Source organism: Elephas maximus, chromosome 15 (assembly GCF_024166365.1).
Source record: "Elephas maximus indicus isolate mEleMax1 chromosome 15, mEleMax1 primary haplotype, whole genome shotgun sequence".
NCBI lineage: Eukaryota > Metazoa > Chordata > Mammalia > Proboscidea > Elephantidae > Elephas > Elephas maximus.
In genome coordinates this window covers 18,933,229-18,948,377 of record NC_064833.1, presented here as the reverse complement: position 1 = coordinate 18,948,377, position 15,149 = coordinate 18,933,229, and the positions used below count along the sequence as shown (strand labels likewise).

At 41.7% G+C, this 15,149-nt stretch overlaps 1 protein-coding gene across 1 annotated transcript in view; it reads left to right on the top strand.

Annotated features, from left to right (window-relative positions):
- Positions 1-15,149, top strand: part of FER1L6 (fer-1 like family member 6) — a 155,169-nt gene that overhangs the window by 74,184 nt on the left and 65,836 nt on the right. The window contains exons 17-19 of the mRNA XM_049854179.1: positions 1,965-2,084; positions 4,188-4,340; positions 12,304-12,481. Coding sequence (XP_049710136.1) covers positions 1,965-2,084; positions 4,188-4,340; positions 12,304-12,481 — 451 coding nt within the window. The remainder of the gene's footprint in view (positions 1-1,964; positions 2,085-4,187; positions 4,341-12,303; positions 12,482-15,149) is intronic.

Sequence of the window (15,149 nt, the reverse complement as noted above, 5' to 3'; positions counted from 1 at the left end):
TCTATTTATACTCTGAACAGAGTTAACACATGTGCTTTAAAAATAAACATCATGGATGAGGCATTAGTCCATAGACCAGATGAGGATAAAGTTCTAAAGGTCATCCATTTGCACAGTGTAGAGACATGAAAAAAAAAATTTTTTTTTTATACAGGGGCAAGTCGGAAATGAACTTGCATTTATTTAATCCTTACAAGAACCCACCCGCCCTACTTCCTATTCTGATGGATTTTCCCCTTGCTTATCTTCTTGACAGTTGTATTTTGCCCAGGGCTGTAGACCTCAGCCAGCTGTTCCACAAGCTGAGAGACCAAAAGAAATGATTATTCTCTTCTTCTTGCTTTCTTGCAATTGAAAATTATGCGAAGAGTTGAAAAGCCAGACTTGTATGTTCTTCTTGAGAACAGGGAAGCATTTGGTGCCTCTCTGTGTGCTGGATCCCTTGCACAGTGCTGGGTGTCTGGTAGAGGCTCAGTCTTTGATGACTGAGTGGTGACTGAGAAATGCTAGACCAAGTCTGACCCTGGATTAGCCTGTCCCGAAACTTCAGCTCCAGCAGTGGCACCAGGAACATCTTATATGAGGCCATGATGATCCTGCAAGAAAAAAATCATGCAGTGCTTGAGTTGTAAGGGGGGATTTTAAAGATCTAAGTGAGGCCCAAAGAGATTAAACTATTTTCTAAAGGTCACAGCTAGTTAATGGTGGTCCAGAGACTAAAATCCACATCTCCTAACTCCTGGCTCCTCATTGTTGCTCCTATGCCAGGATACTTCTCCTCTGTCCTCAAGAACGTTTAGGGCATGTCACATTTCCATTGCATATAAGATCTTTCTCTTACCCTAGTCCTTCTTTATGCAGCTCTGGTGGTGCAATGGTTAAGCACTCAGCTGCTAACTGAAAGGTTGGTGGTCCAAACCCACCAGCTACTCCACAGGATTAAAGACCTGGCAATATGCTCCCATGAAGGTTATAGCCTGGGGAACCCTATGGGGCAGTTCTACTCTGTCACATGAGGTCGCTGTGAGTCAGAATTGACTCAATGACACTCAACGGCAACAATAGTCCTTCTTTAGCAACTCTTACTGCCTTCTCAGTCTCTGCAATGTCCATCTATTACTTATTGTCTGCAGAGGTCTAGTGTCTTCTCATTGTCCAACAGTCCTTGGCCTGAAAAAGTCCATGATTTCAACAACCGTTAGTATCTTTATAGTGACCCAGCTATATCTCCTCACCTCCAAACCTGTTTCCAACCTCCTTGGAGACACCTCACCTGGTCATCTCACAGCCCCTCAAACTCTATATCCTACTGGACCCATCATCTTTTCACCTATGTTAGCACTGCCAGCTATACTTACTGCTCCAGGTAGAAACTTAGGAATCAATTTTTGAATTCTTCCTATCCATCATCTTAAGCAGCCAGTTGGACCTGTCAGGTCTTGTTGATTCTGCTCCTTAAAAATTCTGGAATTTATTCCAGTTCTTCATCCCCAGAATTACTTAGTTCTTTAGGATCTCCGGCCTGGACTATTGCAGAAGCTGTACTCCAATCCATCTTCCAACCCAACCAGCATGGTCCTTCTGAAACACAAACCTGATCAGGTCATTAATTGCTTAAATTTTTGGAGTTGTAGCTTAATGAATTTTAACTGCTATTATTATTGTTGTTGTTGTTAAGTATCAGAAAGCCTGAATTTGGGTCGGGGCTAACAAAGCTGTATGATCTTGGCAAACTCTGACCTTAGCTTCCCATATGTTAACTAAAGGTAAGATGATATCCACTGCCTCCATATTTCTTTGAAATTTCTATGAAACAGGCAGTGTGCCCAGTGGCAGACCCTGAAACAGCCTGTGTGAGTAGCTCAGATGGAGCTCACGAGCACCATCAGGAACTCTCCAGCACAGCACCGTGCTTGCTGTCCAGGTTTTTAGAAAGATCTGCATTGACTCTTTCCTTGTTTTAGGAGGCAATGACCAAGGAGGCAAAAGGGATCATTCAGCAACAGCAGCAGAAGTTATCTCTTGATGAAATGATCTCCAAAGCCCAAGGCTTTGTGGAAAAGATCCGCTTCCTTGTTGATGAGGTAATCAATTCTAAAGGCAAACCTCATTTGCAAAATTAGACCCAATGAACGAAAGATAGAACGCTGTTTTTTCCCCATGACCTGCTGAGCTGAGCTGGCACTATTAGTTTAGGGGTGAGAGAGATTTTTAAATTAAGCCAAAAGCATACAGCTTTATTGATTTCTTACAAATCATGCGGGTTCAGCAGAAATGCAAAGCATGTTCCCTGGTGGATTCAAGAAAAGTCCAAATAAGCACTGTCTCTTGGTAAGTTTTCAACTGTAAGAAGATTTAAATCCATGTCCAGTAAAGTTCAAAACAGCTTGTCATTTTTAAAGTTAGTTGTAAGCGGTGTCTTCTGGTGACTACTAAATGATCTAGAAAGGTCTTCATGTTTGCATCTGTCAGGTACAGGAGCTACTTCTTGAAGCCCGAGAATTTGTAGAAGCTTCTTAAGTTGGGTTTTGTGTAAGGAGGTTTCAGGGAAAGCACAGATTTACCACTTCTGTTATTCCTGAAAGTTGGTTTCTTGTCACGTTATCAATCATTCCCCGGAAGCGTAACAACCAGTGAGACAGGCAGAGAGTTGATGCAGGAATGTTAATACACACTCAAAAGTTCAAACCAGACATTGAAGCTTCAGGTCTGTGACTGAAGACTCTGTGGCCAGGGAAACCTCCATACCAGTGGTCTGTATTCCATACCAAGAGAAGGGATGGCCCTCTTTGGATACCAATTATACCCTAGTGTTACAGGTTAGAAGAAGCATCTGCTTCCAGTCCAGGAAGGACAAAGCCTAGTTTCTGACAACATACCTCCTTTTTGCTTTGGTAGTTATATTGGTTCAGAAATGTGCATTTCAAACACGCACAATGTAATGGACCACTTGGCAGGGAGTTCTGTAATTCCAGCCTTGATTAGCTCACTTTAAAGTCTAGTTTTTCGGTGCAATTTAGTCAAGTTTCTTCTGAATAACCACCTAAAATGGAGCTAAAATACTTGGCAATCACATTTTAGGTATTAAGTCCCTTGTAGAATTGCTTTCCATTCCTTAAAGTGCAAATGGAAAGGCATTCGTGAATTTTCATTTTTGTTATTTTGCTTGAATGTTCTGGAAATGTTACCTGGCTCTGAAGAGGTATGATTCTTTGATTTATTAACCTTTTTTTTTTTTTTTAATTGTGCTTTAGATGAAGGTTTATAGAACAAATTAGTTTCTCATTAAACATTAATACACATATTATTTTGTGACATTGGTTGCCAACCCTGTGATGTATCAACACTCTGCCATTCTCGACCTTGGGTTCCCCATTTCCATTTGTCCAGTTTTCCTGTCCCTCGTTGCCTTCTAGTCTTTGCCCCTGGGCTGGTGTGCCCATTTAGCCTCATATAGATCGTTGAGCTACATGTATTATTGTTTGTTTTATGGGTCTGTCTAATCTTTGGCTGAAGGATAAACCTCAGGAGTGACTTCAGTACTGAGTTAAAAGGGTGTCCAGGGGCCATACTCTTGGGGTTTCTCCAGTCTCTGTCAGACCAGTAAGTTTGGTCTTCTTTTGTGAGTTAGAATTTTGTTCTACTTTTTCTCCAGTTCTGTCCGGGAATCTCTATTGTAATCCCTGTCAGAGTAGTCAGTGGTGGTAGCTGGGCACAATCTAGTTGTGCTGAACTCAGGGTGGTGGAGGCTGTGGTAATTGTGATCCATTAGTCTTTTAGACTAATCTTTCTCTTGTGTCTTTGGTTTTCTTCATTCTCCCATGTTCCAGATGGGCTGCAATTTTTCAGTTTAAATAATTAATTCCAAGAGTTAAAAAAAAAAAGATTGTGGAGAAATGTTTTGTTCTACAGATGGAAAAGAGTAGACCACCTATCCACCAATCATGTCTCCAACTTGTATATCCTCAAAGCACAATGAGTAATTTGGCATATGGGGTTTACATGTACTGCTAATTCGTGACTGAAAGCTTTCTCTTATCCAGGAAGCTACACTTAACTTGCTTGGTGGCAAAGGTGTTTTAAGTAAAAAAATTTGTGTTGCAGGAGAAGAGGGTCTGTTTCAGGATAGAACTCTGGACATGTACTTGTTGAATACCTATCACATCCCATTCTCCTCCATTCCACAGCCACAGCACACCATCCCTGATGTCTTCATTTGGATGCTGAGCAACAACAAGAGAGTGGCATACACCCGCATCACCTCCAGAGACCTGCTCTATTCCCCTGTCAGAGAGCAAATGGGCAAACACTGCGGGAAGATAAAAACTCATTTCCTCAAAGTAAGTCTGCATTAGTTTTGGCTGTGGAGTCTCTGGGTGGTGTAAACGGTTAATGTGCTCAGCTCCTAATCAAAAGGTTGAAGGTTTGAGTCCACCCAGAGGCCCCTCAGGTGGACAGTCTACTTCCGAAAAATCAAGCATTGAAGATCCTATGGCGCACACTTCTACTCTGACACACATGAGGTCAGCACGACTCAGTAGACTTTGACTACAAGACAAGAAACCACTGATTTCCTGGGTGGCCAAGCCTTTCTACTGTGTGTCCACCTCTCTGATTCCTCTCCAGCGCTTTCAAAGACATGACAACAACTGGAAAACTTTGCTCTATCTTGTGTCTGAGTATTTTCCAATTACTACATCACCAGACATATATAAATTTCTTTGTTAATCTAGTGGGTAAACCAAAAGGCCACTTTAATTTTTATTTCTTTGGTTACTAGTAAGAATGAACATTTTTTCTATCCATTTTCTCATTATCTTTTCTTTTGTGTTATTCATCCATGACATCTTTTCAAGGGAGAATATCTACATTTTTTCATGGATTTCAAAGGAAATTACAAGAGGAGAGGAAAATTCCATAGAACTGCTAGCTGAATTAATTAAATTGTGGATATACAATAGTCCTTTTGACCTGGGGTTCCAGCATCCTTCATGCATGCAGGATCCCGAAATCTTTGGTGAATGAGTCCCCATAGAGACTGTCTTTGGTTGAATTATACTGTCTCTAACTCAAGATTGGAGTCGTCCTTACAGATCCTTGGTATTTTACTTCCACTACAAAGTCATTTCTATCATGATAGGTAGACATGAGAAAAATTGGGGGAAAAAAGTGATCCAAAGGTTCAACTCTCACCAGTGACTGGCACCAAGATTATGGTTTGACTGATTAATTTTTTCCACCTCATGGTAGGCTATCCTACCAATTTTAGTTCTGGTTTATGGCTATAGCATAATTATTCTTCTACTACCTCAGAGAGAGAGAGAGAGAGAGAGTGCTCAAAACATGCCATGCCATATAAGGAAGGGATGAAAGGATAGAAGCGCTTAGCTGAGGAGTGATTTGACGGTATGGTAGAGACCTGGAGGCCTGTAAGTGTTTATAGGACTACCACGTGGATGATGGTAGAATGTGTGTGTGTTTCCAGAAGATAGAACCAGGTGCCGTGATAGACATTACAGGGAAATAGTTCCCTAAGTGGAAGTCCATAATGGGTCCCCACCACTTAAGATGTCAACAGAGGCTGGATATCTATTTGATACGAATATGGTGGGGGGCAGTGATTTATATTACATTATATTTGCCATTCAACTGCTAGATTCTACTGTAGGTGTGATTGCTAAGTGTTGCAGATGGACGTGCTCTTACTATTGAGCGTGAAGGGCAGTTTGGGGCAATGGCTTAAAGTATGGACTTTGAAATATGGCAGATCTGGATTGGAATTCCAGGGCCACTATTCGCTAGCTGTATGACTATGGGTAAGTTCCTGCCATCTCTGTGGCTCCCATTCTTCACCTGTCAAATGGAGATGGTTGTGAGAATGAAGTGGATAAAGGCATGTAAAGGACAGAGTTGGATATCACCCACAGTCACCACTCAATAAACACTGACATTAAAAAAGTACATATTTTTACCACAACAAAAGAAATCTATGAGGTCATAATGATACTTAAAAAAACAAACACCTCATTGGTCGCCTTTGCAGGGTGCCAGGGCAACGACTTAACACTATGAAAAATTATAAATTATGGGAAAGAATCAAGTAAAAATAAATAAAAGAACATCCAACTTCCCAGGGGACGTTTTTGGATTGGGGGGGCATTCTTCATATCCATTGAGTTGTTTTTGACTCTGTATATTATTTTTTGTCAGATATCTAAAATGCTTTTTATAAACCCTCTCCTGTAAAACTATAAAAAGAAAATTTTACCCAAGTCATTCACCATAACCATTAGAATTTTTCTTCAACTTTTTCCAGCCAAGGAATGCTGGGGTGGCAAGAAAAATCTGTCTTAAAAATGAATTATTTCAGAAGGCTCTGTGCTAAAAATGCTAGAAAATTGGTAGACTGTTACGCCCTCCTAAATATTTTGGTGTATTCTGCCACTATTTAAAATTAGAACAAAGAGCAGCTGTCAAACAAAGCCAGAGGATAGACATAGCTGAGAATCCAGAACCTTTGCCTGTGGCATTTGTCATCTGTATATTACTCTTTATCAATATGTCTGTAAGGCTTGAATTACTTCTTTATCTGTATTTTCCTTTGGCCATTGGGATTGCTTTGGGCGATAGCTTTCTAGATCTCTGTTGAATTCAATTGTACTGACATGATGAAACATCTTGATAAGCTGATGCAGCAAAATGAATTTCATTCCTGTTTTGATTGTCACCTGTGCTTTGTGACTCTTGCCCACTTCCTCACTTTATCCCTTTTTCTCCTCACTGGATGAAAAGAGCAAGGGCTGTACCAGGGGGACAAAATACACATCTGCCACTCACTTGAGCTTCTGAGCTGGGAATTAGGAAGCGGCGTAAGACAGGGCATAGAAAGTAAATCTCTAAGTTCTCAAAGTATAGTACATGAAACGTCTGTCCTTTGAGTGGCTTCATTAAACATTCCATGCTCACATGCATTTAGGAGGCTGTGGCTGTAGCCTTCTTTTAGAGTTTCATAATACCCGTTAACTAGTCCTCTAATGCTCAGAGAAATCTTGCGGTCAGGAAACATTGTTTTTAAAACCATACCTGCCAAGTTTATTCATCCAGAATAGCTATTTACAAGTATTAAGAAGCCACTGTTCCTAGGGGCCCAGTTTGGGAAATATTAATCTGTTGTAGCTTCTTTGTTTTACAAAGGAGGAAACAGGTGCCTAGTTTGAAGCCATGTGGCTTAGTGATGGAAAATTTGTGACTGCAACCACGGTTTCATGGTACCAAGTTCCTTGGTTTTTTTTTTCTCCCCTAATTTAAATCTATTTATAATGCTACTTAAGATACTGCATGGAATTTTCAAAACTCTTTCCAATTCCACCATCCAAAAACCAAAGTTGTCCCCTTTCAATCTCATCCCACTATACCTCTAATGGCCGGAAAGTGGAAAAGGATATTCGTTACCAAACGGAAAACCTTCCTATGGACTGAGCCAGATACACTAGGAGCCCAGAGGTGGTGCTTAACCTTCCTTTTTCTTCTCCTTTAGTCACCTCTCTGTGCTGAGTCAACCCCAGGTAGAATCCAGAGAGCCCCATTTCATTCTCGTCTCCATCCCTGTCCTATTCTATCTACTGTCCATGCCCTTGAGTCCAGTCTCTTCTTCTCTGGCCTCTAGCTATCCACCAGTTTTCCCTAGCGTACAGCTGGAAGTGGTGGCTGAAAGACATCTTTTTGGGTCATGCCACAAAGTGAAACATCTACAAGACAAAGAAGCCATTCTCTTACTGATGTTGATTGACCAGCTCTAACACAGTTTATGTGAATGGTCATCTTTCTCTCCTCTCTCTGACTTGCAAAGATTTCCTCTTCCTTTAAACTTAGTTGGCATGGACCAGGATCCCCAGGGAGGTGGGTAGGGGGTGGGAGAGGCTAAGAGTTTAGTATCCTGTTGCATGTAATTTTCATACACTGGTGATCATAGTTTTGATGTACTTTTGCATTCTTTCATTATTTTTCTGTAGTGGTTTTTCTCCTACTTTACCATGCTATTCTCAACAGAGAGAACTTTTTGTGGCTGGTCAGGGAGAAGGTGAGGAAGATGCTCATCAGGCTGGAAGTGCATATGAAATTAAAAATGGGATGTTTTTTGAAAGCCCTTAGGGAGGTGTTCGGTAATGGGTGAATTCCAGTTTGAATACTTAGGTGAAAGACTCTACATCATCTTGTAAGCAATTTAAACTTGTGTATTAAAAAAATGTAGGAGCTGCAGACTTGAGGATTGCAGCAGTGGTTCATATGTAACACTTTCACAAGATGTTAGCTGAGTTTTGTTTCTAAACATGAGTTGACACACACACATTTGTTTTTGAGGCAGTAGAAATGGATAATGCTTTTTCCTGTTGTTTCTGTTTTTTACTTTAAGGAGTGAATAATATCTGACTTGCTTGGGGCAATGTCACACAGTAAGTTAAGAGTCTTGTTGCTTAAGTACTTAAAACTGTGGTCTGCAGACCACAGGATCAGCATCAACAGGGAGAAGTGCAGACTCTCAAACTCTATCCCAGACCTGTTGGCATTTTAACCAGATGCCCAGGCGATTCGTACGCAGTGGTGTGTGTGTAAGGAGCACTGGTCAGGAATATGGTCTCTGGAGCAAGGTAGAACTGGGTTTGAGTCTTGGCTCTGTCTCTGCCTTACTCTGTGACCTTGCACAATTGTCTTAACCTCTCCGAGCTTCTGTTTCTTCACCTTAAAAGTGTATATAATGAAAACATCTACGTTTTAGAATTATTGTGAGGATTAATGATAACCTATGACTTGTTATTATTATACAGGAATTAGAAAATTTTGTGTGTACAGATGAACCTTAGGACAGGCCCTGGAACAATGTAAGTGCTCAACACATGTTAAATTTTATTATTATTAGAAAAAAGAAATAAAGGGCTATTCATTCAACAACTATTTATCGAATGCTTCCTGGATGCCAAATACTGAAAATCTCACTGTGAACCCATAGGAGTAAAAAATATCAGACTAGCGCTGTGAATTGATGTCCTAGTGATGTCTACAAATGGCAGAATGATTACTTTGATTACAAGAAAATGAGCGTAGGTTCTCAATAAATATTTGTTTTATTGAACAAGTGTTTGATATATTTTAGCTATTACGATTATCACAGAAATGATAAATTGAGGAGTATCTGTCTTCTTACAATTAAACAATTTTCAGGCTGCAGAATAGTTGCTTTCATCCAAAGAAAATGACTTTAAAGGCTCAGTAATGATTTGTTTTATCGAGCTGAATAACTAATGGCATCTCCTCCCTGAAGAATAAGAATAAAATCCATATTCCTCCACATAGTGAAAGGGCTCTTCAGTCTCATCCATGCCATCTTCTGCCACAGCTCTTATGCTCACTGGTTGCAATTCCTTCTTTTCTGAAAGCTCTCAGCACTGTTCCCGGTGCAATGTAAGTACTCACTAAGTATTAGCTCATATTATTGCTATTAGTTCCTGTCACCATGTCTGTGCCCAAACACTTCCCTCTTCCCAGATGCCTGCTCTACTGGGCCAACTCCAAAGTGTTGTTTGAGGCACAGCTATATACTTGAGTCGTAAAGAAAAGATGGAAATACCTGCTATTTCTTCTCTCCCCCACCCCCCCTTAGCATTTTCTCTGTTACACTTGGCCTTGCATGTGAATAAGTGAATATAAGTCAGTCTCTGCCTTAGTTTCCTAGTGCTGCTCTAGCAGAAATACCATGAGCGGGTGACTTTAAAGGACAGAAATCTATTTTCTCACAGTTCTGGAGAAAAGTCCGAATTCAGGGATGGCTCCAGGGAAGGTTCTTCCTTGTCAGTAACCCCAGAGTGCCTGGAAGTTCCTTGGCATGCCTGGGTGCCTGTCTTCCCTGTGTGTGTGTCTCTGTGTCTCTTCTTTTCTTTTCATAGCTCAGAAGTAGTTTAGGACCCACCCTACTCTGGTATGACCCATTTTCAAACAAGATTGTATTTAACCAAAAAACCAAGCCAAACCCATTGCCACTGAGTCGATTCTAACTCATAGCGACCTATGGAACAGAGTAGAACTGCTCCATAGGGTTTCCAAGGAGGGTTAGTGGATTCAAACTGCTGACCTTTTGGTTAGCAGCCAAGCTTTTAACTACTGAACCACCAGGGCTCCTTTTACAGATATGGAGGTTAGAATTTTTTTTCAGCAAGTATTTGGGGGGAACACAAGTCAATCTATAACAATCTTCTTGTCTGAACATGAGCTCATGGAGGGAGGGCTGGGACTATGTCTTAGCCACTCTGGTGGCCCCTGCTCCCACTCCCTCAGCAATGGTCTATTGGCCTTTGAAGCTGTTGCTGAAATCAGTTGCTAAAATCTATTTATGAATTTTCCAGATAGCAAGCTAAATAGGCTCAATGTTGGATCTAGGGGCTCTCCAGGGCTGCCTTGGAAATTGTTGAAGCAGGTTCTGGTCTCTCTTAACAGGATTCTGTGATTCTCTGTGGAAAAGGGGTGGTGCTGAAGGAAGGGGAAATTACTGGTGGGAAACCCTAAGAAGCACTGTTGTTGTCAGGTGCCGTCGCGTCAGCTCCGACTCCTAGCGACTCTACGCACAACAGAATGAAACACTGCCCAGTCCTGTGCCATCCTACAATCGTTGTTATGCTTGAGCCCATTGTTGCAGCCACTGTGTCAATCCACCTCGTTGAGGGTCTTCCTCTTTTCCGCTGACCCTGTGCTTTATGAAGCATGATGCCCTTCTCCAGGGACATCCTAAAAGAAACACTTATCCTATAAGAAACACTAGGAAGAGGCATTTAGAAGAGTCAATAAAATCTGAAGAGGCGGAGATGTCTCAAGTGCCCCAGACCACTCTCAGAATGATGGCCTTGTCAGCCTCCTGAACACAGCCAAGTCTGGAGCCTAGGCCTCCTTAGATGGCAGCAGGGGGTCCCCTAATCCTGGCTACTGAGAGTTAAAAGGAGCAGCACTATGTGGAGTTGTGTTCTTCAAATCTTGAGAATACATGCACACATATACACACACACATACATGCACATGCACACACATGCCCCTATACACACACTCACACCACACATACCGATACACACATAAATGTAGAAGTTCAAACGTGCATAAATATATATACAAATCAGAGTATATTCAAAGGAGAGAAAGAGGTATAGCAAAGAAATTTGAAACCATGCTGCATGAAGAAGGGCTGAAGGAAGAAGTAGAGGTATTTAGTCAAAGAAGAAAGGACATGGGAGGGAGAGGTAGGTTTCTTCAATGTCTGACGTATAGAAACACTTGAGTCCTTCTGAGCAAACCAGAGATAGGACTGTAACTGGTAGCTGGAAGCTCCAGGGAAGGAGATTTCACCTCAGGGTGAGGAAAAGGCAGGCTATGAGGGTTTAGATTCTAGAGTCTACATTCGGACTCATCTCTCCTGGGTTCGAGTCCTGGCTTTGTCACTTAAAACTGAGTGATCGTAGGCAACTCATTTAGCCTCTCTGAGCCTGAGTTTCCTCATCTATGAAACAGGGGCTATCATAGTACCTGGCAGAAACCCTGGTGGTGTAGTGGTTAAGAGCTACAGCTGCTAACCAAAAGGTTGGCAGTTCAAATCCACCAGGTGCTCCTTGGAAACCCTATGGGGCAGTTCTACTCTGTCCTGTAGGGTCGCTATGAGTTGGGATTGACTCGACAGCAATGGGTTTGGTTGGTTTTTTGGTACCATAGTAACTGGAGCCCCTGGGTGGTGTAAATAGTTAATGTACTTGGCTGCTAACTAAAAGGTTGATTTTGTTGTCCTGGTGATCCACTTCTGAACAATCAGCCATTGAAAACCCTGTGGAGCACAGTTCTACTTTGACGCACAAAGAGTTGCTATGAGTCGGAGTCAGGTTGATAGCAACTGGGTTTTATCAGAGTGTTGATGTTGTTGTTAGATGCCATCAAGTTGGTTCCAACTCCTAGTAGCTACCTATAAAAACCCAAAGGAGCTCTGTTCTACTCTGGAACACGTGGGGTCGCATGAGTTGAGATTGATGACTTTTTTTTTTTTAATTAGCTTTAAGCAATACAATACGTGGAAGTGCTTATCACAGTGCCTATTTAAGCCTCGGGACCAACTAAACCTGGATCCTCCTCTGGAGTTGTGAGTGGCAGTTGGGGTTATTGCTCTTACTTTGGTATAAGAGGAGAACAGCTCTCCAGGTCCCCAGGAAAGACCTCAAAGAGCGAGGCCCATAATCGGTTCCTACTAACAAGGAAGTCTTCCCTGTAACTTTTCCTTAGCTTCCTGGAAAACGGCCAGCTGGTTGGTCAGTGCAAGCGAAAGTGGACGTGTACCTGTGGCTGGGTTCCATCAGACACTCTAGTGCCATTTTGGACAACTTGCCAATAGGCTATGAAGCAGAAACACCTTCCAAAGCGACTTCTGTCAATCACCCCCCTGACAACTTGCTCTACCAAGGTATGCTGTCCACTGGGCAAGAGGGCCGTTAGATGTCACTGGTGGGCTTCTAAGAAATCCAGGATAAGGGGAGCATAGCATGAATTGTTGGCACATTATTTTAGGATCAACTTATCTGCCCTTTTTTAAATATAGTTTCTAAATTTTCTTCCTTACCTTCCAATGTCCCATCAGAAAAGAGTGAACTGAAGTCGTTAAAAACATTTGGCATAAAAATGCATGCTTTTATGTTATATTATGTTATGTTATGTAATGGAGAGAAAGCTATTTGAGCTTCTTTATATACAGACTCTACGAGTTTTCATTTTAAGCGAACGATGTCTTTTAATGAAATGTCAGTAAATTCTTGTGCTGCTGTGACTTGTGAAGAGTTAAAGCAGGTTTTTCTTTTTACATGGCATTGGTTTTATTCTTTTTTAATTGTGGTAAAAATACACAACATAAAATTTGCCATTTTAACCATTTTTTAAAGGTACAGTTCAGTGGCATTAATTATATTCACAATGTTGTGCAAACTTCACTACCATCTATTTCCAAAACCTTTTCGTCACCCCAAACAGAAACCTTGCACCCATTAAGCAATAACTCCCATTTCTACCTCCCTCCAGCTCCTGGTAATTTCTTTCTGTCTCTATGAATTTGCCTTTTCTAGGTATTTTGTATAAGTGGATAATGCAATCTTTGTCCTTTTGCATCTGGCTTATTCCACTTTGCATAATGTTTTCAAAGTTCATCCATGTCCTAACATGTGTTAGAACTTCATTCCTTTTTATGGCTGATTCACATTTCCCAGATGACCCAATGGAAATTGGTAGAAGTGTGGCCACTCATGTTTCTCTAGCTTGGTTCTTGGCTGCTTCTAAAAATTCAGCCTGCTTTATGTAATCCTTTCTTCTGTGTAATTATTTTCTGTGAGTGCCATCATGTTTACATTTCCATGCCATTTGAATTTTATCACAAATATTAATGTCTTACAGTTGCATTTTTCTTTGTTTCCAAATCACCTCCATTTGATCTATTACTGCTGAATCCAGAGAAAACCAGACTGGAAAAAGCAGAACGTTTTACCTTCATTTCTCCTGAGGTTGTGCTTTGAATTGGGTGCCATGTTGGAAACACTGGAGGACTATCTACACACCCAGTTTTCCTGTGCTGCTCAAGGTTCCTCGGATATTCGTGGACCTTGGCTGCCCGTGGAATCGAAGTAGCTCAATAATTAGAGAAGACGAGGTCCTGGAGATATTTATCCAATGATCCAGCTCGTGGTTTCTGCTCCCAATGTCAATGCATAAAAGCAAGGAAGTCTCAGCCTCGTCCCTTTTTGGAAAATGCATGGCACTTACCGTGTGCCAAGCATTGTGCCCTGTGCATTATGCATAAGACCCAATTTAGTTCTTACATCAACCATGGGAGGTTTCTTCATTTTACAGATGAAGAAAGTAAATATCAGATATGCTCAGAAATTGCCCAAGATCATACAGCTAGTAAATGATGGAGCAAACTTATTTCCAAACTCTGCTTCCTTTCCACTACCTTCCACCCTGCCTTTAGAAACAACATTGCATTATCTTTTTATTCCTATAGACACTATCTCTAGAGACCCAAGGGATCCCCCTCCCCAAAAAGGCACAAGAATGAAAAAAAAAGGCACAAAATGCCTGACTTTATTTTACTAATTTAAAGTCAACAAAGTTCATACCCTGACCAGTGGCCCAGGAGGTGCTGGTGACCCCAGTTTAGAGACAAAGATGATGAGTCTGGCTCATGATGTCACAGCTATTGAGAGGAATCCAGGCTCAACCCCCAATACAGCATCTTTCCCCACTACACCAGCTTCCCCACTAAACATGTTTGCTGTCCTAGTGACTAACAATTGAGAGGAGAGGAAAGACTTTTCCCTGTGCTCTGATTTCTCAGCGCTGGCAGGGATGGACCTAATGAACTCTTCTGCTGTGTCCCCCTGGCATGAATGGACTTTGGCTGCTTCCCACGCCTGCTGGAGAATCTTGTTTCTTTAGCCATTTTATGCTTCAAAAATTTCCATTTGGCAAATATTAGTCTTTACCTACTGTCTAGAAAGCATGGTGGGAAACTCATGGGGAATGTAGAGATGAGAAAGAGGTGATCCTGGCTGTCAAGTGGGGCAATCAGACATGTCTGTAATAGCCAAGAAAGCGCCATACACAACAGATGAGCCACCCCAGTATGAGGAGAGCAAAGAGGAGGCTTATTTTATTAGTTCAGGGAACAGACCTGGTAAGGGATTCAACATTTCAGGGGGGGAGAAAAGTCTAGACTAAGTAAGGAGCCCCCTTGGAGTAGTGCCATGTACGGTCTGTGTGGCAGTATCTGGGAGCCCTGGTGGATGTTCTCAGGGGATGAGACATCAGCTGAGGATTATGCCTAACTGTGTAGCATCTCAAGGGATCAGGTGGGCTATCTCTAGACACACTCCTATTGGGGAATTCCTGTGCATCTGCTGAACGTTCCATTATTTGCTGTTGCCATTTTAAGGAGCTTTATTGTCAGCAAGAGCCAGCCTGTTCACCGTAGGATTTATGGGTGTATGTGGAGGTGGAGGGTCAGGGATACTTGGAATTGGGTCCAAAGAGTAGCTTCTCTGGTTCTCCTAAGAGATTTGGCCAGAGCTTGGAGAACCTTGCTTTAC